The following is a 27,519-nucleotide window of genomic DNA, read 5'->3' as shown; positions in this document are numbered from 1 at the left end:
ATCTAAAATTTGGAAGCCCCCTGGTGTAGATCCCAGTGTAACCTTAGCTTTACCCTGCTTTGACCCCCTCCCCTTCTTAGCTTGGGTCAATGTGACAATCATCTGAGTAATTCCATGAAACCTGGATCGAGGCTGAAAGTGATACTCCACCTGAAGTCTATCTGTTGGAACTATCAACTGACATGATGTTCCTGTGGAGGAACTACAAACTTTTTACATCCACCGTTCCAGCCCACACTAGTAGATACGGCATGCTCAAATGATAGATTTTAAGTGGAATATCAAATTATCTTTATTGTCTATCCTAATTGCAGCTAAGTAAGTGGAAATATAGGCCAATTTTGTGAGAATTTAAATGTCTGTTCATTAATGAGTGAATAGCATTAACACTTAACATTAAAATTCTTAAACTATACAAGTTGTCTTCTTGTATCATTTAAGATTAATTTACAAGGAATTGCATTTTTAATACAAATATTTGTAACTAAGTTTTTTTATCATGTTGTTTTCCTTTCTTTTTTAAACAAGAATTGTAGAAGAAAAAGTATTATGTGAAAAATTACAGCAACAAAAGACAAATGAAGAAAACCCACATAAATAAGTAAATAGATAAATAAATAAAAAAGGATCATCACAAAACATTTTTCTAATGTCTTCGAATACTTGTCTATTTATGCTTCTAATGTAAACCCTAACACTAAAACTAAAACTGTCCTATGACATCATAGATGCAGCAACAGCACACACTGAGCACAGATAACACCCAAAACAAATCAACCAATAGAATAGTGGGATATACACGCCCTGGCCAATCAGAAGTATCGATGTTAGAGACGGTTTTTACCAAACTTGCAGGGCTTCAGGCTACCAGTCCTGTCAGAATTTACAAACCGCTATCGTCTCTTATTAGTAGTAATGACACAGTGGATGTACGTTGTTGATGCAACTTTCTTCATGTCCTTCTTTTACTTTAACTAGCGGAAGGTAAGAAATGATACGGCGATCATTTTTACTAGCAAAACAGCTCGCCAACGCTAGCTTTGTGTGATGTGTCAGTCAAGCTAGGTGCCAAGCTAGAATCAGCTAACGCTAGCTAACAACACTGGACAAACCTACATCTGTATAGTTGCTTTTACCCACTGCATGTTTCTAGTTAACGTTAGCTTTCATATATAAAATGTATTGCAAATGATGACGTGGCTTGACTTGTAACGTTAGACAACTTGGCCACTGAGTGATAACACTCGGGTGAAGTAGTTAGCTGTCCGTGTTTCTGCACAACCTGCTAGCCAGTTAGTCACTTATGTGGGAAACATGATTTGTGTATCTTATTCTAATAAAGAAATGGGTTCACAGTGACTTCAACACTGCAGTTCCATGACGTAGAAACTACTAGGGGGTGAGTGGGGTGCAGCCAACAAGGAGAACTAACAAGTCAATGGCTAAGTTAGCCTGTTAGATAATACTGCTGTTTAGGCAACTTCGAGATCACATCCCCACCCCTTATCTATGCTCGCGCACTTTCTGTGCACATACATTACCCACATGCACATTTTAAATGTGTATCAGCATTGTTAAATGGCTGTCTAGCAAACGTGTTGACTCAGCAGATCTGTAATTAGGCCATACTTGCTCTGACCTTTGCACCTGCAGTTTTGGATCTCATCTCACTTCTGCGTCCTGCATGCAAAGCTGTACTTGCGTTTTTCTGTTTGCAAGTACTCAAAGTGTAAATGTAGGTGATTGTTTTTCACTGACGACTCTCATTTTCCTCCTCAGGTGCACTCTACAATTATGGAGTTTTGAAAAAGAAAGTGAGAATTTTGAGGGGAAAGGGGGCCTTTCCCCTCATGTTCGATGATTGGACTGCTGGACGAGAAGGTCATAGGGTAGTTGAAGTTTTTGCCTTTTGTAAATTATTAAGTGTATTTAGAGGAACAACTATTTTTGCAAACATTGAACATACATTTTTGTATAAAACGCACAAGAGGTTTTTGTATTTATTGAATTCTTGATGTCATCGAATGCAGCAAGCATCTTAGTTTGTGTTCAATTCTTGGTTGAAATGGTGGACTGAAACAAGTCGCAGGAAGGCTCTGGGGTTGCTAGGGTGCAGTGGAACCTCAACACAAGCACAATTCTAGCACTCTAAACCATTTTGACCTTTTGTTGACACATATTTTTTTCTTGTATACTTTTTCTTCTTGGAGAGCAGCTATTGTCACAATTTTAGTGGCAGTGTTTTTTGTTTTGTTTATCTGTTACATTGCAGTTTATTTGTTATTGTTTTAGTTTTTTTTGTAGTTGTGGGTGGTGGGCTGTCAGAGGGACTTTGTAATACAAAAGGGAAGAGGGTTCACTGAGAATTTAACGGAGGTCAGGATGAGTCTGGCAGTGCCGGACTGCACACCCAAATGCCGCTCGCAGCAGCATGCAGACGAGGTGGTAGCGGCATTAACGGGCGGCTCTGAGGGGCAGCTGCGGGCGTTCTTGACCTCACACTGCCACAATGCGGCCACCTTGCGGGATGCCTTTGGTCGCACAGCCCTGCACCTTGCATCCTCACTGGGAAAGAAGATCCTACTGGAGTGGCTGTTGGAGAGTAAGAGTGCTGACCTGATGTTGAAGGATAAGGAGTCCGGCTGGACTGCTGTCCATCGCAGCGCTTTCTATGGACATATCCACTGCCTCATATCACTGGTCAAGGTATGTATTGAATGGGGGATCACAGAATAATGGGCTGTCAAGTTGTTCAAGGTGTTCCCATTTAAATAGTCCCATTTACTACATTTGACAAATAATAGTGGAAAAACACTGCATTGAAAGATTATTCCTTGCTAATTTTCAAGATTTTTGAATTAACTTTAAATATCTTTTTGTTTCCTGACATTGTTCCAGCATGGAGGACTTCTCTCCACCCAGGACAAGGAGGGTCTCTCTGTCCTGGACCTTACAATGAAGGACCGACCAACACATGTTGTGTTCAAAAACACTGGTAAGGAAAGCTGATGACTTTTTTTTGTGACCACATTTGTTATGGTTTACATTCCCCCCCCCCCCCCCCCCCCCCCCTTTGCATTCATTATTTCATTATGTAGGAGACATTACATATGAAAATCATGTAACTGAACTACATCTATTCACCAACGTTATCACATATACATTATAAATGTACCTAAAATGTACATTTATACTATGTTCACAAAGTGACATGAAATCAAAATAAAAAAATATATTGTGTGAATAATACAGAAAAAGCACTTTGTTGGGCTATGCTCTATAACTAAAACCTTTATATACAACTAATCACAGTTTCAACTTCCATTCAAACCTCCTATGATACTAATTATACTCTTTACTCCTGCCCTCACATCCGTCTGTAGGGTAATAAATAAAACTGTGCATCGTATTAGCTTATATGAATATAAGAAAAGCTGATGACTTCTGCGCTTGAGTTGAGTTGGGATATCTTCAGCTACTTCCAAGGTGCATGAAGAAGGGAGAAAAGTGTGAAGAGGTTGAAACTCCAGCAACACTTGTTGTATAAAGAACACAGTTATTGTGAGACCAACACGAAGGCTTGTGGCCTTCATCAGGGTCATCGTATCCCACATTACAAAGAACATTTTCTGTTGACATTGTCGTACATCATTGCTTATGAAAATATTGACACTAGTTTTTGTTTGTCAAGAGTCACCAGGCTTATAAGCATCTTGTGACTCATTCTGTTTTTCGATGGATTTCACACTTGCATTGGATTTAACTCTCCCTGTGCCACATAAGTCTTTCTAGCTATTATGATTTCGTGCTTTTCACATTACATAGAAAAGGGTGTTGCACCCTCTGTGAACAAAACATTCTTCTTTTTGATCAGCTTTATTCTATTTTAATTCCTATTTATTTGCCGTTTATTTTCTACATGCACTTTGAATTGCCTCGTTCTTGAAAGGTGCTTTTATTTATTTAAATGTTTTAATGGCTGGTTGTTAAATCAAGCTTCAGGTGGAGGCAGCGTTGTGGCTGTGCTTGTAATTGTGTGTTCTTCCTCATTACAGACCCAACTGAAGTATACACATGGGGAAACAATACTAATTTCAGTCTGGGGCATGGTAATCAGGAGAGCCGACAGCACCCTGAGCTTGTGGATGTGTTTGCCAGGACTGAGGTTTACATGAAGCAGGTAGGCTTAACAACACACTGTTGTTGTCCCAGCCCTCCAGGGAGTAAGAAAGTGTTTTCCTCCAGCATGGGGCTTCCCTGGGAACCCCACTCCCAATGTGTCACATTAGTAAAGGCCTCATGCTTCAACTCTGAGTCAACATATGTTGCATTAAAAGAAAAGCCAATGCACATGGGTAATCGAGATAAGGCACATCACCTGCGTAAACCAGCAAAACACTCCCTCCCTAGAGGCCTGTATTATACAACCTTCTCTTCAGGGTAAATCAGCATCTGTTTTTTTTCCGTATCTTTAGTCAATTTCAGGGCTGCATAAGTACAGAAAACAATATTTGTGTTTCCAGACTTATGCCCCTTTTCTGTTTTTCTAAAATATTAATTTCTTAATTTCTAAAAATGTATTGATCATAAAAGCAGAGGGTTTTTCATGGTATTTGGGGCACACAGCACAGCACAGCACAGCACAGCACAGCACAGCACAGCACAGCACAGCACAGCATAATACTACTGTGTGACAGAGCAGGGGGCCGGAGCGAGTTAGTGCAGAAGTTTGACAGTGCAATGTTTTTGCGTAGGAGTGTGGACTGCACGACCACAATGGTTAAAGGCAAGGGCTGGCTTGACGATCATAAATATTAAGCCTGGTTGGCAAAGGATTCCAAATGGAAAAAGAGAGCTGGATGCAAACTTTGTGGGAAGGCGGCAATTGTAAGCCATATGCAAGGACTAAAGCACGGTAGTCTTGTCACAGCTTCCTCTGCACCCAGATTCACGAGAGACCAAGACCGACCACAACAAGTAATGTAGTAATTTACATACCTAGTATGCATGTAGTTGGATTTAAAAACAAACAAACATTTATTTACATAATAAACACGGAGCTATTTATACTCTGATGTCAAATATGATCTGAAAAAATCTGGAAACTTGAGCTGGGACAGTATGGAATTATGAAATGGAAAATGTGTAGAAACCCTGAGAAGTCAGTGCTTATACAGCCGCGGTACATTATTAGGAGTATATGGGGGGGGGCAGTAATGTTATTTGACTGAGTCAAACAGAGGGCATAGTTGGTGTGTCAGGCGTGGACTGATTACTTTTGTCTTCTCATGTGTAGTCTTCATTTGGGACTTTGTTGAGCTGGTCTGTGCTGCCAGCCTGGCTACAATTTCATGCATTTGTTTTTTGGATGCTCTCAGTGTGATTAATATACTTACTGGCACCAGTGCAACTCTCCCCCCAGTGGTGTGCGTAAACACCAGATGCTAGTTAAAGTCCATTAAGGGATGACTGTGTTAGATATGTTGTCATTTTAATCCATTCTTAAGACTGTGTTGGTTAATGTATTTGATATGATTCAGCTGTGCTTCACGTCCCTGTATTATTGGTATTTACAGAAGAAACTCATGTTTTTAGGTTTTCTTCCCCCTGACATGAAGGACTCGTCATGCAGAGTAATTTCATAAAGCCTAGTTGGGGACAAATAGATCTGATTTCATGACCACACAATGACCCAGTGGCACTTCGTACAGTCTTTGTCTTCCTAACCCAACCCAGCAGGTGCCAGAGGTTAAATATTAATTCCACAATGACATGTTTTTAATTAAATGAACTACACCGGTGTGTATGCATGCGTGTGTGAGTGTCCACATCAATGTGATACTTTGGGAAACATCCCTGCGCTCTATTGAAAGCTTGAGGGGTAGCAATGTATTAATAATGATGTTTGCTTTTCCACTTGTGCCTCGGCCTTTATTGGCATAGTGTTTTACTATCACTACAAGAGGGCTTGGCCGAGGGACATGGAAAGAGATGCATCACAGCCTCTGCTTGTTATGAGGTCAACATTATACTGACAAGAGCCTTCAGACTCAGTTTTCCCCCCTTGTAGAATATGTGATATAGTATGATAAAATCCTTATAAAAACCAAAGAATGGCAATTATGTTCATGTTCAATCTCCTCTTCTCCCTGCAGGTGGTCCTGTGTAAGTTCCACTCAGTGTTCCTGTCTCAGAAAGGCCAGGTCTTCACCTGTGGGCACGGGCTGGGAGGACGACTTGGCCACGGAGATGAACAGACTTATCTGGTGAGACTCGTTGTAGTAGGACATTATTTTAGTGTAACAAGTTGTGCCTTATATCTGAACATACTGTTAATTAGACAATATTTCTTAGAATTATAATGTTACAACTAAACTTAACAAAAACCATCTCATGAGAGGAACATTCGTGATCAATGCTTCACCCTGTTTGTCACGTGACTGTTGGTCTCACACCATTTTGAACTACATGTTTATTATTGAGCTTGTTTTTTGCCGTGGTGTTGAACTGGACTGCATTATATGTCTAATGTTTTTCCCACCCCATTTACAAAGATGCAGCGGAATGAATATTAGAAACACATTTCAATACGATGCAGTCCAGCACAACATCACGACTAACTAGCACCGATGTAATAAACATGTAGTTGACTTAAAACATCCCGTACGATTTGAACTAAAACCATTAGAAGCTTTGTAAAGGTAGCGTGTGTGGCACAGCTGTTGTACTGGATTAGATAGTGTCTTTGTATGGGTGTACCTAATGAAGTGGTCTGGGAGTTTATCTTTATGCGGAAACTAAATTAATTGTTTTGCCATGAAAATGTCGAAGTGAAATGAGTATTCACTCTTGGAACCTTAATCCTAAAAAGTATTTCTGCTAGACATTTTTAAGGCATCGCATTAGAATAAATAATGTTGAAACCTCTTAATCAGTTGAGGTGGAGCAGGCAGTGACATCCCGTATGTAATGCACGGTTGTGAACTGCCGTGCCCATGTTGATGTAGGAACATGTCACCCAGTGTCATGGTTTGGCTCACTGATGTGTTTCTAATAGTTTTTGAACCACAGTGGAGCTGTAGGGCACAGAGGGAGATGTGTCAGGCTTTGACACACATGTGGTACTTGTTAGCAGGATGAATTCATTGTTGGTTTTGGTCTTTTTAAGGGATTTGTTGACAATAAGAAAGATATCGACTGTCTCCAGAATTGTCCTTTTACATTAACTCTTGCAGAGCAGAAACCAACAGAGCTCCTGCTGCGCCAGTTCCACTGGAGTGACAGAATGACTTGCTTATAAACAAGGCATTGAAGTTCAGAAGTAAATGTAGAGGAGACTATAATCTTCAAACCCAAATAAAGAATTGAGCACTTTTTAAATCTTTCTCCTTATCTTCTCCTTTCTCTCCTCTCCGCAGGTTCCTCGGATGGTGGAGGGTCTGATGTCCCACCACTGCTCCCAGGTGGCGGCAGCTAAAGACCACACAGTGGTGCTGACAGAAGAAGGCTATGTTTACACTTTTGGCCTCAACTCCTTCCACCAGCTCGGTCTGGCTCCTCCTCCTGCCTCAGCTCATGTCCCTAAACAGGTGAGAGGTTAAAGGGAGCAGATGACATTTTGCAGTACATGTAGCGAGCATGAGATTTGGGTCGTTTTGGTGGATGAAATGAGTAGTAAGTAAGTAAGTAAGAGGACTTCTTCAATCTGCTCTCTGTTTTATATTTGTTTCTTTTTGAGATTGATTTAATATTTTATACAACCAGTTAGTGCTGGGCGATATGACTTTTAAATAGTATGTCAATATTCTTAAGGCTATGAAGTGACATTTTAGAGGGCTTTTGTTTTGAAATGTAACATCAGAATGTCCTGATGCTGTCTGAGTGACATTCTGAGTTTGCCTGCTACATCCTGAAGGGAAACTGGAAGCTTCTCAGTGACACTGAGAGATGGTGTCAGATTGGTGTATGTATTCCTTATTATTAAGTCTGACTAATTATTCACAGAATTCAAACTCGCATATTTTGAATACAGTTTGCCGGCAGTAGTTTTTAGTCATTTCATTTATTATTTATGCATTTTTGGTTTATTTATGTATTTTTATTTATTTATTATTGACAGACTGATTTCTTGAATTACTGTGAAACTGCCTATCACGTTCACCAGAAGGTCGCTTTTTATTTTGAAGTCAGTTCTTACACTCTCTTACTGATGCTTAGTATAAACACGCACCGTAAAAAAAAAACGTGGGGGCTTGTTTGACCGCCGTCCAAGTGGAGGCGGGCATCTTCCGTTAACGTTTCCTCAAATCAACACGGATAAACTCACTCTGGCGCTTCACTTCTTTCGCTCTCTTAAAACTCTCTGTTCCCTGCTTCTCTCCAGATATATAAAAAAAAAAAAACACACCCTATATGCACATGCATGCTCATATGACACACACACACACACACACACACACACACACACACACTCACACACTCTAGTAAGCAAGTGTCTTTGGAAGGGAGAGAGCCGCCAGAGAAGCAGAGCGCCAAATCAAATCTCATGCAAATAATGACGGGACAATTTGTACTCTTTCGTGATATAATCATTTACTACATCCCACGTAGAACTACATACATCGGGTATATTCATTATATTTCCCTCCCCTACAACCAATACGTTGATAATCACCTTTGATGTTAAATCTAGAAACCCTTAAATGATGTACACTACAGTTTTAACGTCCCTGGGATATGCTGTGTGTGCAGGTGTTCTCCAAGACGCTGAAAGGCAGGACAGTGATTGGAGTCGCAGCAGGAAGGTTCCACACAGTGCTGTGGACCAGGGAGGCTGTCTACACAATGGGACTCAATGGAGGCCAACTGGGTAAGTCTCACCATTGAAATGTCAGCAAAGCCAGTGTTATGAGAGAAAATGGCACGGCTTCCGTCAGATACTGAACGTGACTGAATAGTCAAATTGAGCGGATCAAGGCGAGACCCACACCCTGTGGCACACTAGCGTAACCTTGCATGAGCAAAAAATACATATGAGGATAATATTATTAGTATGCAAGCATGACTAAAGATCTTTTCCTGTGATGGTAGAAATGATATTTACTTCTGTAGGAGGTTTGGTGACACACTGACATTAAAGACACACACACACACACTGAATATGTGCAACTTGATAATATGTAAAGTATATTTAGTATCTTATTGTGTGTTGATCTGCAGGTTACTTGCTGGATCCTAATGGAGAGAAGTGTGTGACAGCCCCCCGGCAGGTATCAGCTCTGTACCACAAGGATGTCACCATAGCAATGGCAGCAGCTAGTGATGGAGCAACAGTAGTTGTGACTGAGAAGGGCGACGTCTACCTGCTGGCTGACTACCAGTGCAAGAAAATGGCTTCAAGGTAAATGGGACAGTGGAACTTAAACAACCCCTTATTACACTGCGTCAATAATACAGACTCAATCGGCCTTGAAGATTCCATTTCATTAATAGAATCGTAACGCTTAATTTAGTTTTTTTTTTTTCCAAATGTAATCAGAGTGATAAATGGAACAACCTGGTGCAATTTACCACAATCAGAAAATTGTCTCGCACAGCAAAATACAAAACGCCGTCATTTTGAGCAGGATGTCTCCAATATTCAGCATCCTTTGGCAGAAGTATTGGGCACAAGTCTAGTATTTATTACTAACCAACACAAGACTGCAGCTGATGTGATGTCAGACAGTCCGAGGGTGCAGGTATTTGTCAGAGAAATATAAAGATGTAATCTCTGTAAAACATTAAGGTTTGTACTCTTGTATCTGTGCAGCCTTTTCAAGCCTCCGGAGGCAATGTCCTTTCTGCATCTCTGGTATTCTAATCGGACCTCATTTGAATGGCCCAAGATAATCAAGTGGAAACTGTTACGTTATCTTTTTCTTTGATTTGCATGGTGTCTGTTGGAAGTGGGGCTAAGCGTGTCTGTTAAAGAGCCATAACACATTAGATTTACTTGAATGCAGATGTTAAAGAAATCAGCCGTGATAATTCAGTGAGTGTCTTCAACCAAAATAAGTAAACATTTAATTAATTGGTACAGTATATTGTGCTTATGCTCCATTTTCTTTGTCTTTCTCTTCTCATTCTCCATTTTGATTGGTCTCTTTCAGGCAGCTGAACATCAGGAAGGTCCTGGTCAGCGGCGGGAGTCTGGACCACCGTGTGGTTCCACAGATCCTGAATGAGGGAGGAGGAGAAAAGGTGGCCATCTTGGCATTAGATGAAGCTGGCAGGGTAAGTGCATTTAGAAAGTATAAGAGGAAATGTTATTTAGGACATGGTGGAGGGGAGTTTGCTTAACTTTATTACGGGACAGTAGAACTGTACCGACATCTCTCTGCTCTCGCTGTGCTAACGTTATCTAACCTATGGTGCATCGTAGACAGTTATACAATCTCAAAGCAGGCTGGCCCATACTGGGTCCTATAGATGAAAATGATGACTCAGACTTGTCTGTGTAACTTTCCTTAAATTTTCTCCCTCCTCCATTTCCCTCTCTCTGTCAGGTGTTTTGCTGGCGGTCCTCCTGCAGCTCGGTGAGACAGTGCCGGTGGGCGTACGGGCGTCAGGTCTTCATGTCGGACATATCTCTCAGCAAGAACGGCATGATGTTTGTGACTCAGGAGGGGGAGGGCTTCAGTGGCGTGTGGGCCGGAGAATTTAAAAAGTTAGAGGAGAAGAAAGGTGAGGAATTTAGAAACAAAGTATATTGAATCATAAAGTTGGCCTTTGGTATTTGCAAATGTCAGTTTCAAATCATTTCAAAATGTTTTTCATTGGACACTTTAAAAATAAATAGCCAATTTAGAAATTGCTTTAATAAATACAAGGAGTGACCTCAACATACTCATTTGAACAGCAGCACGTTTCCAAGGATATGAATAGAGAAGAAAAACAACATTAAAGTAAAAGGGATTCGCTAAAAGTCCTCAATAAAGCAAGTTGCTAAAATGTCTAGTATGTTAATTTTAATATAATTTCCATGCTTCTTGTAATCTTAGAGGGCAGTGTGGAGGTTTGTGGCCATTCAGATGCCGGGACCTGGTATGAGCGGATCCGCCTGGAGAAACTCCCGTACGTCCACAGAGCTGTCAGCATCACCATGGACTCTAAAGGCCGAAATTTTGGAATGCTTCAGTCCGACCCCAAAACAAGGTGCGCTATCTCCCTTAAAGCTCAATGGTGCACTGATGTTCCCGAGTCTGTATCAACCTTAAAAAGACACTTTGGGACCAGTCATACGTGTGGAGCGTGAGTGAAGTGCGAGCTGTGCAGACGGCTACGTTGATAAAAATGTGAGCGTATCAAAAGAAGCTTCCTCTGTAAACAGGGTGTTAAAAATGTAACGATCACTTGAGTGACAATTAAACTGGAGGAAATAAACCAGAGGAAGAGATGGAATGTACGAAATCCAAAGCAGACACATTGAGGGTATCTCCGTCAGTGGACAGAGGAGGTTCGATACTTCTAAATGGAGCATTTATCCTCTGATTCAAAATGTGATGGTTTGTTTCTTCCTCCTCGCTGAACTCTGATTATAAAATCATTATTGATAACATTACCCATGTGGTTCATTGTGTGCAATGTCATAACTACATGAGCTTTTAAAGAACTGTGTTTGGTATCCTTATAACATTAAGAAAGCTTAAACGTCTAAATAGTTAATGAGTAAAGAGCATTAAGAGAAAGTACTAATAATACCTATAAATAGATAGAATAGATATAAAACATACTCCTATCATCAGCATTAAGCAGGTGATGGGAAGCAAAGAAAGATAGATTTTAAAAGCGTTCTCTCCCCAGGGACTCGATAATGACGCACCACTGACTGAATGTTGTGTTGCTACATTAAGCCGGTTGAGCATAACACAAAAATAATGGTCTATTAATCTTATCTGGTTGGGTCTAATTGGCTTTATTTTTAGATTTCTTCCCTGCTTATAATATACTTTCTTGGAGCCAGGGTCACAACATGGAAGCTTCTTGACACTTTGAATTTATTATTATTATTATTATTGTTATTATTATTATTATTATTATTATTATTATTATTATTATTATTATTATTGTTATTATTATTCTTTCAACGACATGGTTTGACTATTTTATTGCATCTGTCTGAAAAGCTCTATTTATTGTTCCTATTTAAATAGACATCTGGCCTTTTTAAAGATGTATTACCTCCAGTCCAATTATCACAGATTATACCTTTTGTGTTCTAAATGGTCATGTTTTATATATATCATCATCTGAGTTATTCATTGTCCAATGATGTCCACCCTGTGTCTTTAATCCAGCCTGTATGAGATTCCCAGCATCTCTCCATCCTCCTTCTCCCAACACTTCCGGAGTCTTCTGGATGAGGCGGACGAAATGGACAGCATCCACGATGTGACCCTTCAGGCTGGCGATCGCACTTTCCCTGCCCACAAGTACATCCTGTCCATGAGGTCCGAGTTCTTCCGGAAGCAGTTTGTGTCGGAGCATTGCGACGTCGACGAGGAGCTTGACGGAGACGTGAGGAAGAGTGAAGATGCTGTGGGCTGTGATTTAATCATTTTGGAGAAGATCCCAGCAGACATGCTGGAATACGCCCTGCACTTCATCTACACAGACTCCTGTGAGCTGCTGGCGCACGGGGCCCGGCCGAGAGTCTCAGGGGCCTTGATGGGACAAAACCAGGTGAGGGAAAAGAAAGAAATTCCCTAGAGACTAACCCCTTGGACAATATGTCTATTTGTGCTGCACTTTAGGTGCTCAGGCTAAAGAGAATGATGCGAGAAGGATTGTCTGTTATATGTGGGAGTTTGCCACAAGTCAAGTTTGACTCCCTGCAGCAGATAACATGCTGCCTTACAGAACAACACAACATAAATAATGTTACTGACTGTTTGAAGCCACCTTCCTGATATTTAATGTTGGCCAAACTAGCATTAGCTGACTTCATTGCCTTTTTTTTTTTTACTTTGTTACAAGTTAGTGTATTCTACTTTTTTACTCAACTAGACTAATCTGACAGCTTTAGTTACTAGACACTTTGCAGTAGATTAACAATACATAATATAATCAATAAATAAATAATGATATTATTATTATTATTATTATATCAATAATGCTCTTTTGCTCCCCAGGGGGAAAGCAGCATGTAAAGTAATCTATAAAATATCTATAAATAATTAAAAGTATCTTGTGACCTTTGCTATTCCTCTAGAGTTTGCAGGTCTGATATGTACTATTGTTTGAAACTAAACTCAATATTTGCATTAGCTTTGCAGAACTTAGCCTCTGACTGTGGTTGTTTCACACTCTCTGTTGCCATTGCCAGGACTCGGAGCAAGAGAGGCTTATCAGCAGCCTGCAGGACTTGGGCCTGAGAGGTCATTCTGCCCTCGAGATGTACCGCTCCCTTCCCCCGGCAATCAAAGGAGATGGTGACAAGGCCAAGAGCAAGTGCTCCAAGCCTGGCAAGAAGGGGAAAGGTGGCAAAGGCGACAAGGCCGGAGCCAACGATGGAGGGGCCAACCCTGTGAAAACCTTACAGGGTGTTGCGAAAAAGCTGGGCCTTGGAAGCCTGTCTGCACGGTGAGACTGAGCGTGCTCTAAACCCTGACGCAAAATCGGATGTGGTGTCATTGTTTGTTAATAATTCTTTATTCCTCGACAGACTGGACGGAGTCAAGTATGAAAGTGGAAAGATCAATGTTATAAAAAAGAAAACTGGCAACAAACCTAAATTATACCAGAAGAAATGGTGCGTATGCGAGTGTTTTATTATATATATTCACATGTATATGGAAAAATGTATTGTCTATTTATCTACCGATCTAAGTTGTAGCTATAAATTAGATGGCAAATAAGACGTTTAGCACCAAATGTCGATTTTCTGATATCTGTTCTTTTTGTGTCTGTTCAGCTCCTATCTGTGTGATGTCACTTTGAAATCTGAAGATGGGAAAGAGTTTCCATGTCACAAAAGTGTCCTCTGTGCAAGACTAGGTAAGGTCAGCCAATCAGAAAAGAACCAAATGCACAGATGTTGTCATTCATTCCTACTGATAAGAATGCACGGTTGCTATTTTGCACAAATGGATATTTCATTCATTAGCACGTGCTTTGTGGCAGCCAAAATTCCTAGTAAAAATATGATGGGGGGGGGGGGTCTTTTTTGTCCATCTTTTCTGCAGAATACTTCAATAGTATGCTTGGAAACCCCTGGATCGAGGTATGCTGTGCTTGTATTTCATACTGCCTCATTCATTAACCCGTGGTTGCAAAAAGAAGTCGGACTCAGTCGCTAGTTTCACGTCTTCTTCAATACAGAAACGATGGTCCCATTTAGAGTAAAATAGAAGATGCAGCATGGTATGCTTTAGGGTGTGTGATTGACCGGTCGCTACTACAGACTACTGGCGTTGTCCGTGTTTTCGTCTTAGAACCTTTTCACTTCATAAAAGTTAATTGTAACATTTTGGTCGCCTAAAATGTCTTGTGCAGCGTTCGGTTGTACTTTGCTCCACCCTCTCTTGTCACTTCTGGTTCCAAAAAAAGAAAGAAAGATGGCAATGGCCAAATAGCTAAACTTGAGGCTTCGACACTGTAGTCCACAAACCGATGCGTGACGTCAAGTTCACTACGTCCACTTCTTGTATACAATCTATGATACTAAAGTTGTCTTGCGCCCACTCAGGCCACATCCTGCACGGCCCTGGAGATGCCTACCAGCTCACAGATTCTGCAGGTCATTCTCGAGTACATTTACACAGATGAGTCTCCAACCATTAAAGGTAGCTTCCCAGGGTTTGTCTTGACTGACAGCATTTCGAATGTTTACTGAATGGCTGAATGTTCGCAGTAACAAATATTAACAGGATACTTGTTGTCTTTCTTCGACAGAGTCTTTGAATGTAGAGTTTGTCTGCAACGTATTGGTCGTGGCCGACCAGCTGCTTATCACCCGACTGAAGGAGATGTGTGAGGTCGTCATCACCGAGAACTGTATGCAGTGTTTGTCTTTTCCTCTAACGTCATTGACTTTGCCCTTTAGCTTTTTCCTGTCTCCTTTTTTTCATATTGAAATAATGCTGCATTCATGTCCGAGGATAATTTCAATTTAATGGATTTTAAGTTTAGAAGCAAAAATTAGTTAAACATAATTAGGTCATTATGCATTCTTGGGGTTATTCACAGACTGTCCCTTTGTTGTTCCGTTTCTTGAGATATTTGATCAGGTGTTAAATATCAACTTTTACTTAATTTAAAAATGATGCAGCAACATAGCCATAAATAATACAGAAAATCATGACTAAACAACACTACGGGCTGAAAACAGCAGATTAACCGCTTATCAAAATAGATGGCGTTAGTTTGTCTGTCGATTGACTAATAGATTTGTTGACTAATTGTTGCAGCTCTAGGGAAATATTACTAGACACAATTACTTCTATGAAATAGTTTCCTGTGAATCAGGGACTGAAGCTTGCTCTGCTCTTCTCAGTGACTCTGAAGAACGGTGCAGAGCTGCTGGAGTTTGCCACCATGTACAACGCAGAGCAGCTTAAGCTCTCCTGTCTTCAGTTCATTGTGCTCAACATGGCCGCCCTGCTGGAGTCAAAGTAAGAATCACAAGAAATAACCTAAACTGGAAAGATCTTTTTATTTGATGTTTTCCTGTGTTCATTGGTCGATACAAGATTCCTATGTATTTGGTAAAGTTGTGGACGTTCTGATGTACAGCAGAACAACTTACTTTCCCCAGCAGGAGAGGGCTAAACATATCTTTTCTCTTCTGTATGTGCGTGACTGTCTGTCTGCCCCTTTGGGTTTTGTGTTGCCCTCAGAGCGCTGGATATTCTTAGTGATGAAGTGCTCGTGGAGCTTTCTGCAGCCTACAGGAGGATGGTGAGTCACCTCCCCTCCACCCCTAGAAACATCCCAAACGGCATCATCCTTTCCTTTACTTCCATGCTTGCTTATTGTTTGCTATTTTTTTGGTTATACCTTTTGATTTTTAAAAGTAAAAAATAACAATTTAATGCAAAGGACTGACTAATACAGCAGTATTAACTGCGTAGTACGACTGCTCTCAAACTCATCATTTTGCTCTGACTGCTAAACAATTCATCTCGGCAACAGTACCGTAATTTTCGGACTATAAGCCGCACCTGACTATAAGCCGCAGACGCTAAATTGACTAATTTGTACATATATAAGCCGCACTGGGCTATAAGCCGCAGACGCTAAATTGACTGATGTGTATGTAGCCGGTCTGTAACTGACACCACGATCGACTCTGCGTTGTGTTGTGTAGAACCAGGAAATAACGATGGAGAACTTCTGCCTGTTCAATCAGCATTTATTGTCTCTGACCGTTGGTGTTTTCCTTAATTTGTCCATAAATTACCGTTGAAACAGAAGAAACACATGGAAGTCATCATCATACGGTAACTCCACAGTCGGGGTTTTTGGACATGCACCCCTCTCTTCAGCGTATCCTTCTTTCCGTCTCCCGAAAAAGTGGCGCGAACCCCCAGAAAGTGCCGGTTTCAGGAGTATCAACATAAAAGCATATTTAACAAAATAAGACTCCTCGAAAAAAATTTTCCATAATGAGGGTGTCTCACACACTGCCTCGCTCTCGTAATGTCCGTCTGTCTCTCGTACCACTCGCTACTTTTGCGCGCTCTTTCCCTGCATCCGGTGGACTGTAACCTGTAAAATCCATAGATTTAGGAATTCCCCTAGTGGCCGTTAGCTGTAAAAATCCATAGATAAGCCGCACCGTTATATAAGCCGCAGGGTCGCAAAATGGGGAAAAAGTCGCGGCTTATAGTCCGGAAATTACGGTAGTTGTTTCAGTTGAGTGTTTTCACAAAACCCTTTTTGTCTTGAAAAGAGGTTAGTTGGGAAGAACGTATGTAACTTTAGCTTTTTTGTATAACTCCCCGCTGAATGCAGCAGCCTGTGGTACAGTAAAGGGATAGTTCACATGTTCACATATTTATCCTCTTACCTCAAGTATCAATCTAGAATGTTTGTTGTGAGATATCGGCCGTAGCGATGTCTGCCTTCTCTCCAATACAATGGAGCTACATGGCACTCTTACTGCAGGCTTGTGCTCCTGACCTCTGCTAAGCTCTAGCTTTAACAAATGTGTTGTGACCAATTGCAGTATTTGAACTTTTCTTTCCTCCTGTATCAGTCTCGGTTCTCATATCTTAAACTCTTTATCTTTGTACAGTCAGGTTTTGACGATCAATTGTTTTGTTTGCTTCTTGATTTCAGATCCCAGCCATGCAGAAGAGGATTATCACTCCGTATCCTGGAGCTCCAGACCTCAGTGTGTACGAGGATGAGGATTTGGACTCAGCATTTAGCCCCAAACCAGAAGCAGAATTGGATTACTCCTGCAGGTACACAAACGGAGATGTTCACTATCTCCGCATTGACTATTATTGTGTTTGTTTTCTCATTTTTTTCTTATCTGCTGTAAAAAAACAAACCCATCACTGCTCTTCATGTTGGTACCGACCAGAAAAAGTATTCTGTTGTGACTACTTGATGTATAAACCTAAAGTTCAGGGAAGCAGGAGGTAACCATCTTCCAGTTCTTGCAATCCCCTTTAAACATCTTAAATGCAGAGCCCCAAATAGATGCCTGCTCATGATTGTACTCCATTATCTCCCCCAGGGAAATCCTGTTAAAGAGGGCCAAGATTAAGGCTAAAAAGAAAACAAGGAGACGTTCTGACAGCTCGGGAGGCTACACTCTCTCTGATATCATCCACAGCCCCCCTGCTGCAGGTATACTTAAACATCAGCTCCTTTTTAAAAAGCCTCAGGTTGTTGTTGTTGTTGTTGTACTAATTTCCTTAACACACTCTCTCTCCTCTCAGTGATCTCCCCGTGCCTGGTAAAGTCATGCAGGGCGAACTCAACAGAGTCCCTGCAGGAGATGCTCACATCCGACTCTGAGGGCAGCTACGTGGGGGCGGGCAGTCCCCGAGACACGCAGTCACCAGTCTTTCCTGACAGAGCCGAGGTTAATGTCTGACCACCACAACAATTGCATGCAGTTATTTTGTTGCAAACTTAATATAACAGATGATTTATTGGATATTCTACATCTCTGCGCAAGTCCAAGTACGACTAGTCATTTTGCAGCCTGCTGTGGGAGCACTATACACATACATGACACAAAGTATTACTTATTATTGTATTTCATATTTTCATTGATATAGTTGAAGGCTACATTGCATGGAGTGGTGGATGTACTACAACAGATGGATAAAATATTCATTTATTTTCTGCAGGATGAGAAGGCTTCCAGGCTCAAGACCCCACCCAGCACCCCGACCTCCCTGAGCGATGTCCTCCCAACTCCCCCACCCTCTGCTCCACAACCCATCCCCAAGGTGCTTCCCTGGTAAGATGGACGTAATGATCCTGTATTCTTCTTGGGTTTTCGCTCCTCCTACTGAAAATACTGTGACTAGAACATTCAGAAGTAGAAAATCCTTGGTTTTACATTTGAAAAGCAGGTTTCAGGTCCTCTACCTGAACAGACCTTTTTATCTCCTCCCACGTCGTTCTGAGGAGGAGGTTTAGAGAAAGGAGGAAATGCTTTCATCCCCAGTATTGACATTTTAGCTGTGTGTTCTAAGTAGTATCTGTTATTCCAATCTGCAGTCCTGCTCGTCCACCCCCAGTCTTGGATCTGAGAGCCATCATGAACATGGAGGCCAATTCACTGCAGACCCTCCGAGCGACTCCGAAAAGCCCCGGGAGGTATGAGACGTCTTCTGTACTTATTGTGACGGAGGACATTATTTACAAACAAATAATTATTTGATCTCCAACACTGCCTCCAAAGTATAGTTGAACTGTTGCTTTATTTATAACTTGTGATGCTTCATTTAGCCAATTCTGAAGGAAAGCAGTACGACCACAAAGACACAAAATAACCCACAAGAGAGAAAGTTACCAATAAAGACACAAAGTAACCAACATGGGACACAAAACAACCAAAAAGAGACCAAATAACACCATGAAGAACCTCGTAATGTCTACAAAAAGATGTCTCTTTGAATGTGTGGCTCTTGTTCTTAAGTAGGGGGATTGGGGAATCTCTACATGTCTGTGCCCAAGGAATTGTAACAATATTTCTTGACTGTTATTCACTTAAGCTAACAGTACATATTTTTCTTTCTGCCTGCAGTGTCAGTGCCAGCGTTAAGCACTCCCCTGTTCCCACTAAACTGTCCCAGAAGCAGAGGAAGATGTTGGCCATGGCCAACAAGGAGGCCAGTGTGGAGTCCACTGCATCCAAACCAGCCCCCACAGTCACCCCATCCAAAAGCAGTGGGAAGGCCTGGTGAGTGAGCCCAACTCTGAAGACCACTTGTGTCCACTGCTCAAAACGGTCAAGAAATAACTTCCTGGTTCCTGTTACTGAGTTTATAACACTTCACCGGTGCGACAGTTTTAAAGCAGCTGCACTCAGTATTTTTATATTAATAAAGGATGAAATGAATCTGTGTTGGTGTATTGGAGTGACAAAAGCACAAGTATGATCACCCAGCTGCAGTTCCCCTCAGCTCTGTGTAAGGCTTTTGCATCATTCAGATCATGAGAGAACACATTGACAGAAAAGTCCCACACAGCATAATTCAATGACCTACAAGTTGGAAGCAGATGGATGCCAACACAGAGAATGGACCAATGTTTTCTATTTCTTTAAGTATTTTATCCTTATTGTGTAGTCAACATTAATTTGCATCACACACTGAAACGGAAAACACGCTTTTAGAAAGAAGTAAGTTAATAATAGTTTCTGTTGACAGTAAATCCTCCCGACCCCCTCACCAGGCCTGAGTACTGTTTATGAGTAAGCTGTTTATAGATACAGCGCTTGTGAAATTGGAAGGATAATAGGAAGAATAAATAACTACAGCAGCAACAATCTCTCACTTTTATCGTGGATTCATGTGTCATACTTTGCTCTTTCTTTTTGTGTCATTTGTTTCCATCTGCAGGGCAACAGCAGTCCAGTCTCCACCCGCCTTGTGCTCATTTCGAGCGCTGCTGGAGGAGGAGGAGGAGGAGGAGGAAAAGGAGGAGGAGAACCGCTTGGTCAGAATGGGACCAACAGGAGCCCAGAGGGGCCAAGGTGCCCAGGTGTCCCCCGTCATCGCCACTCCTGCAAGAAGAGTCACGTTCAAATGTGTTGAAAGCAGCGAGCCAGAGCGACACACTGGGTGAGCATCTATACATTAACACTGGAGAGCTAAAGTTCTTCTGTTCTGTACTGCTGTTTTCCACTTGATGGCACTGTTGAGGTGTCTTCATAAAACTGCTGTTAGTTTTATTAAATGTATTTTTAATCAGCAGCCCTCACACACTATATACTATACAAGATACAGGATACCACATTAACTAAAGAGTCATTCCCTAGTAATGCAATACTAACTAACATCATTACAATACCTAATCTAAGCTTTAATTAAAAAACATAAATGATCTCAATCGTAAGTTTTTTAACATCTCATCAGATCGAGAACTTTTTTTCATTTTGTGGGGCCACTTAAAATAGTTTTAATCTGTGAAAAACATGAACAAATGAAAAACACATTGCTGGTTTACAGGTCACCATTCATATTCATATTCATATTTTAGTTTCCCCATCCACCATTCCACCCAGCCCAACCCCTGCACCACAACATGCATACAGAAGAAATGAAGAAGAAGAAAAAAAGTCAAATTTAAAAACTCTTCTGCTTCAACTTGTTTATAATTGGCCTTGGTGTTGTGACACACGCTGGCTTTGAGATTACGAAATGAAAGGGGAAGTAACGATGAGTGTTTATCTAAAACAGATTCTCCAGGGAGGGCGGGGTGTCAGTCTGACTGGGCAACTTGTTGAACTTACGTGCTGACTGACAGAATCTGCTGTAGTTGGACAGATTGACAGAGTGAGGCGAACAGCTCTAAATGACCCAGTACAGCTGGGCTGACCTGCCTGCAGACACTGAGTCACCCTGACCATTACAACACACAACACACACAACACACACACACACACACCACACACACCACACACACCACACACACCACACACCACACACACCACACACACCACACACACCACACACACACACACACACACCACACACCACACACACCACACACACCACACACACCACACACACCACACACCACACACACCACACACACCACACACACCACACACACAGCTCCAGTGTGTAAATATGCATTTTTCTAGTTAAACTAGAAAAATGCAAAGAAGAGTTGAATCTCACTCCGATGGCAGCAAAGATAATAAAACCTGGGATTTGTTCATCTCGTATTGTGCCTTACTTGACTGGATCAAAACATACCGGATATGGAATTAATCTGCAGATGCTTTGGTTCAAAATGAGACCAAACTTTTCGATGCGTGTCAGTTTTTGATCCAAACTGTGGCCTTCAACAGACTACGTAAAGGTTTATTTTTTGCCTAGCCGATTGCCAGAAATGACTTTTGCTACTGAATTAGCGGTTGATCAGTTGTAGCCCATACCGGCCAGTTAGGAGCAGTCAGCAGTCAATGGTGGTATAAAAATATCTTGTGATAATGTGAATTACCGCAGCCACCAGCGGTTCTTGAGCGTACAGTCATAAATGTGCACAAAGAAAAATCTGGTTGATGAGTCCTGTAAGATTAGCTGCGGGCACACACACACACACACACACACACACACACGCGCACCACCAAAAGCATTCGAGATAATTACATGAAACGATTTCCAATGAAGGCAGATTATCTTGTGTTGCATTTATTTCTAATATAGGTCTATCTATGAGAGAGACAGAGACACTTCCACAGTTGAATTTATGTATCTATCAGTTTCTGTCTTAATCTGATATCATACTTCCTTCGCTTAATCTTTGCAGCCTGAAGCGTAGGTAGTCTTCAGAGCAGACTCGTAGATATTAAACAGCTGTGTGAGTCACTCCAGTGAAGCGGGTGATGGTAATCCGTGTTGATAAGGGCAGCCTTCATGTCACAACGGATCATACAGAACAAGGAGCAGGTTTCTTGTTCCTCTTGGTATTTGGATGAGCAGAGAGTCTGACTGGTTCAAGGCTCAGGAAGCGGCAGCAACCTCGTATATTCTCATATCTGCTTTCTGGGAAACTTTTTCCATATTCCTAGTCAGAATTATTAGCGATGCCTTTTATTGTTTTATTTTATTTCATCTTTCTCTCGCTCTCCTTATGTTGTCTATGAATATTTCCAGCGGGGTCTCTCGGTCATAATAAAATGTGCACAAACACTGACTTTCCATAAAGCTTTAACATGCATCATAGTGAGTGGTGAGAAATGTTTTGGCAACATTTATGACAAACTATTAATGCAGTTTGTCTCCAACCCACACATTGTGACTATGAAATAAGAAATCACTTAAAGCGCACACAAATCAGACTGCAGGGAGCTCCTGTCATCTGTGTGACATGACATATTTTACCTGTCATGTCGAATAGATCCCCGAGATCCTTGTGGGATTGAAAAAAGCAAGACAGGTTGTTACTTTCAGAGTCCGAGAGGAAATAATGTCCTTTGCAAATGTATGTAAACACAGGTCATATACAAGGGTGCTTCAAAGCGCTGTACAAACATTTACACATTTAAATCAAATTAAAACAAACTTTTTAAAAGATTGAAGAAAAAAATAAAACGTAGCTCAACATCACAAAGAATCCTGATGTAAAAAGGTGAGAAATAAGCAGAGAACACAACTTTAGAAGGCAGCAGGAAATGTTAGTCTGGGGATTTGTTCCACGTGTGTGTGTAGCCGATCTGTAGCTGAAAAATGCTACACATCTAATTGTTCATATTTTGTTGTAATAATACTCCTCGAAATAAATATACAAAAAGGAGTATTATTACAACAAAATATGAACAATTAGATGTTTGTGAAATATAAAACATGTTATCATTTGTACATCGGTTACATGTGGCGCAAAGTAACAGAAAGAATATTCTCCAATATTTGTTCTAACTCTGCAAACTCCAAGCTAAAGTTTAGCAGAGGCTCTAAGTTTCATATTGCACAAGCAGGTCCGCAATATAAACCATTTAGTGTAGAGCTGCAACACGTTTTCTCTGTTTTATATCACATTAAAGTGAATATCTTTGGATTTTGGAGTGACTCAAAACAAGACATTTAAAGTCTTTGCCTTGGACTTTCAGAAACTTCAAAGGAAAGACATTTTAAATACTAATAAATTGATTAATCTAAAAAAGAATCTGCAGATTAATTGATAATGAAAATAATCACTAGCTGCAGCCCTATCTGGGACTTTAAGCCTTTAGTCTGGTCAACTAAGTATTTCAACAGCAGCTGGTCCTGCAGTTCTCCAGTCTACCCAAGTGTGTGTGTGTATATATATATATATATATATATATATATATATATATATATATATATGTATGTGTGTGTGTGTGTGTGTGTGTGTGTGTGTGTGTGTGTGTGTGTGTGTGTGTGTGTGTGTGTGTGTGTGTGTGTGTGTGTGTGTGTGTGTGTGTGTGTGTGTGTGTGTGTGTGTGTGTGTGTATGTATGTATGTATGTATGTATGTGTGTCACTGCATCAAATGCAACACTGAGGTCAAGAAGAAGGATAAAAGGCGTACACTAAGGTAATTTAAAACTTTAATAAGAATGGTCTCTGATGGAATCCTGACTGTCTGACACAGATGTGTTTTCTTCAGTCCTGCTGCACGGCCATAGAAGAGGTTTGTGAAAGCCAGGTGGTCAGGCGGCCGTTCACACACAGGAGCTTGTCAACAGTAGTTGACTCAACCTTTGTCCGTGCAGTTAAGACTCTGCTTTCACTATCACAGCAACAGGCGCTGATACCCATCCTCTCTCTCTCTGTCACCCGTCTCTCCCCTCAGGCCCTGGGTGCTAGGAGCAGTGGGCAGCCCTCCCCTCTCCTCCCTGGTGACCTTTGCTTCCATCGTGGAGGAGGAGAAGGAGCAGGAAGCTGCACTCATCCGCAGCCGGGAGAAGCCGCTGGCGCTCATCCAGGTAACAACGTCTTGTCTGTGTGCGTTAGTGCTCGCACACTCACCCACACAGGGAGTACGCACTCCTGCCATGACTGCATGTGTAGCCTGTGTGTGCAGCAGAGATGGGGACTCGAGTCTCTTGAACAATTTTTATTTTTATTTTTAGGCGCAATAACAGCTGGCGAGCTGCCATTCTCACTCATTATCATGCACAACCGTTACACATCTGGTGCGCACGGCCACAGATGACTGTAAACTGCAACAACAACTCCGTGGCGAGCGCACCGCCTTGATTAGATTAGTTCTCTGAATATTTTAATAAAATAATAAGTGTTTGCTTGCTTGCCACACTTGTTCGCAGGGAGAGCTGGCTTTGCAACGGCTATAAAAATGGTTGTGTAACTTAATCATGCACGTTCGGCTGCCACCATCTGCTGGCTAACGTTAAACCGAGAGAAGGTCGCGTTAATTATTAACATCGGCTACAGGTAACAGGTTTGTTGACCACGTAACGTTACAGGCTTATAAGGTTATCATTATGTGATGTGTTAATTTACAGCAGACTATAAGCGGTCATTAGTTGGAGACCCAGTGTTTTTATGAAATACAGTTGTACTCTCACTGTTGTGGAAAAATAGGTTACAGATATTATTGCATGACTTTGCTAATACAGGGTCCCTTCCTCATAATGTGCATGTGTACCCGGCCTTTACCTGGCACACTTAACACTTACTTTCCAAGCAAGGAGTTCTAATAATGATATGATTGAAGAAAATTATAATTTTTATATGGATAGTCGGTGGTGTCCATAAAGTGAATTCCTGTATATGAAATTGTTCTACTGCAATTTGTTCTGTAGGGGTCCCATTAATATGCACTGAAGTATCACATGTTGTGGTGTGCTTTGGACTGAGAAAATTACCACAATTACTAATATACTAATTATCTTGTAAAACAATTTGACTGTGCTGGCAGAATAATATTTACACCTATTTTGTAGCATTTAAAAAATGATTGTATTTTAAGATACTTAAGTACTTTTATAAGACAGCCTATCCTTTTCTTTATCATTTATTTTAATTATTTTACTTGCTAACTAAAATTATTTGCTTTTATCAGTACTTGTGGCAGTCATGTCCTCAGATGTAGGTTATTGTAATCAAATAATATGTTTTTAAAGATGTATGAATCTTTGTATCCGATAAAGTAGGAAAAGTTATAATAAAAAAATGACATTTCCCCGATGTAAACAGACGCACACTGGCGTTGTAGTCGCCGTTCGAGAATGTGTTTGCAACTGCATTTATAAACACCAACTGGCGATACAAAGCTACATCAAAACTTCTAATGGCGAGGAAGAGTTTTGTTTCTTTAGTGGTTTTGTTTTTTTTTGCTGTGGTGGCAAAGACGTTACCAGTGGAAACACTGTTTGTTGAGGTCCAGCCAAACAATGCGTGTCTCTTTTCTTCCTCTTTGCCAATTTTGGCATTAGCTTTCCTGGTGCACTGTGTTGATTATGATTCAGTGCCACCACATTGGCGTAATGCCACAATTGTAGGTACAAATGACAGAAATCCACCAAGTGCAACGCTTGTTAGAAAAAAGTGTTTTCAATGAAGACACCAGTCAGAGTTTTGTCAGAGGCTGGATGCAGGACGAAACAATTCTCTATGCAGGAAAAACCCGGTAATGGTAATGTAAGGAGTGATGATAATACAGTAGTCTACACGCTTTGAATTCCTTAAATATATCCATGCAGTGTTAAGCAGATGATAAAACACTCATTACAACCATAAGAGACTTGACCTGGACTCTAGCTTGAAACTTGAATTAGACTAGCAAAAGTTGACTTGTGAGTGTCTCTGGCGTGCAGCATCCAAGTGGAAAACATAGTGGCGGTGTTTCAGGGTGGTATGGCCACAGCATGCGTCTCCGTATCCGTATCTGGCAGGCATGTATCTAATGAACACCACGTTGTATATAGCGCTGGTTAGAAATGAAGGACCTCCAGTTCTTTATTGACAGGCCTCCCTGCTCTTCTCCAGCTGCCGCCAGCCTTCTGTCAGCGCCCTCACAAAACACTTTTCCCCTTTTGGCTTTCTGGTTGCCATTATGTAACACTCTTATCATTAATCTTTCAGTGTCAGCATTTTCTCTTTTACCCTCAAATAACGTGTGGTTTTGTTGCCCACAATATCCCTGAAACTGTCTCCTTTTCTTGTCTTTTTCTGTCCTTGTAGATTGAAGAGCGGGCAATCCAAGACCTTTTGTTCCATTATAGAGTGCGTGACAACCCTGATGAGCTGATCGTGGTGGAGAGGTCTTCCAGCGGTCCCATGGCAATTCCAACATGGAACAAACACTGATTTTTAAAAGCACAGCCACCACATACCAGCAAAGAGAGAACATCCCCTGCAGTTGTCACTGTGTTGTTGGCAGCGTCCTTGCTGCAAGCTTCCCCCAAACCTCTTCAGATCCCTCAGTCCGTGCTGAGTGATACCTCAGACTCCAGCCCAGTGTGGGATGGGTTTGATGCAAACGTATGCTCGTCTCTGCAGTGTTATTTTAAAGTTTCCTTATTGCTGCTCAACATTTTGTTTGCATGAGTGAGAGAGAATGTCTTTCATATCTGAATGTGGTCCTGAAGAGAAGCTTTGGGCCCGGGATTACTCATGCATGTTGTTTTTTTTCTTTCTTTTTAGAGTCTTTTCTTGGCAACCAATGATACAAAAAGTAAACAACTTTCCCAAATAAATATGTGAAGTTAAAAGTTGCCAAAGAAGTGAAAAGAAACGAAGATGTTCAAGCCAAAGAATGGGACCAAACTGCATCACCTCGAGAGCTTTGTGTGTGTTAAATCATTGGAAGCTCTCAATGTGATTTAAGAAAGTAAGAGTGCCAAATGTCAACTGTGGCAGAGCATCGTATTTAAGAGGTAAAGGGAACTGTTTACCAACGTTTAGTTTCTTTCAATAGTCCTTTTTATTTCGACTGATAGCTTCAGCTGAATTGCAGTGAAATGGTAATCTTGCTGGACGCAGTAAAAACGTACTTTGAATAAATGTTTTTCATATTTAAAATACATTGTTTGATGCAGTTAGTGATTGTGTGAACTGGCTTTCTAAGCCTTTGAAGTTATTACTAGTTTGTATCTAGAGAAGGTGGTGTGCCTTTATCCAATATTGAATAATACAGCAGCTAAAATACCATTCTTCTTTTCATTTGTTTTGCTCTTCAATAATCTAGCTGTATTACTCTCCAGCTTTGCTCCTGGAGCCAATGTAAGCTCGGTAGGTACCTCAGATCTCTGACCATGTAATCTTGTCTTCAGATGCCATTTGTGTGTGTGAGAGACAAAGGGATGTGAAGAGAAAATGGCATGTAATAAAATAACTCACCTGTGCAATGA

At 41.1% G+C, this 27,519-nt stretch overlaps 1 protein-coding gene across 2 annotated transcripts; it reads left to right on the top strand.

Moving 5' to 3' along the window:
* Positions 1 to 842: 842 nt before the first annotated feature.
* ibtk (inhibitor of Bruton agammaglobulinemia tyrosine kinase) lies at positions 843 to 27,519 on the top strand. Of its 2 annotated transcripts, XR_003833710.1 has the most exons (30): positions 843 to 984; positions 1,780 to 2,706; positions 2,899 to 2,995; positions 4,056 to 4,180; positions 6,156 to 6,266; positions 7,419 to 7,589; positions 8,752 to 8,869; positions 9,220 to 9,400; positions 10,152 to 10,275; positions 10,548 to 10,725; positions 11,043 to 11,196; positions 12,339 to 12,723; positions 13,367 to 13,623; positions 13,706 to 13,792; positions 13,955 to 14,037; positions 14,226 to 14,263; positions 14,729 to 14,825; positions 14,935 to 15,036; positions 15,536 to 15,653; positions 15,879 to 15,939; positions 17,323 to 17,450; positions 17,729 to 17,841; positions 17,934 to 18,079; positions 18,351 to 18,463; positions 18,727 to 18,825; positions 19,256 to 19,411; positions 20,073 to 20,294; positions 23,997 to 24,129; positions 26,351 to 26,650; positions 26,813 to 27,519. XR_003833710.1 is itself a non-coding variant. In XM_029451541.1 (29 exons), the coding sequence occupies exons 2-29, from the start codon at positions 2,383 to 2,385 to the stop codon at positions 26,474 to 26,476; spliced, it is 4,047 nt and encodes a 1,348-aa protein (XP_029307401.1). In that variant the 5' UTR covers positions 843 to 984; positions 1,780 to 2,382; the 3' UTR covers positions 26,477 to 27,519. The 2 variants fall into 2 exon arrangements, 1 of the variants encoding a protein (XP_029307401.1); XM_029451541.1 differs by having other exon boundaries at positions 26,351 to 27,519.

The sequence above is a fragment of the Cottoperca gobio genome, chromosome 16 (assembly GCF_900634415.1).
Source record: "Cottoperca gobio chromosome 16, fCotGob3.1, whole genome shotgun sequence".
In the NCBI taxonomy this organism is placed as follows: Eukaryota; Metazoa; Chordata; class Actinopteri; order Perciformes; family Bovichtidae; genus Cottoperca; species Cottoperca gobio.
The sequence above is the reverse complement of the archived record's forward strand: the minus strand, read 5'-3'. Positions and strand labels throughout refer to the sequence as shown.

Bases quoted from the DNA above. Each gene is read 5' to 3' on its own strand.
- ibtk (XM_029451541.1), top strand. From the start codon at position 2,383: ATGAGTCTGGCAGTGCCGGACTGCACACCCAAATGCCGCTCGCAGCAG. The intron at 10,276-10,547 runs GTAAGTGCATTT...TCTCTCTGTCAG, and splicing joins CATTAGATGAAGCTGGCAGG to GTGTTTTGCTGGCGGTCCTC. The intron at 18,464-18,726 runs GTAAGATGGACG...TCCAATCTGCAG, and splicing joins ATCCCCAAGGTGCTTCCCTG to TCCTGCTCGTCCACCCCCAG.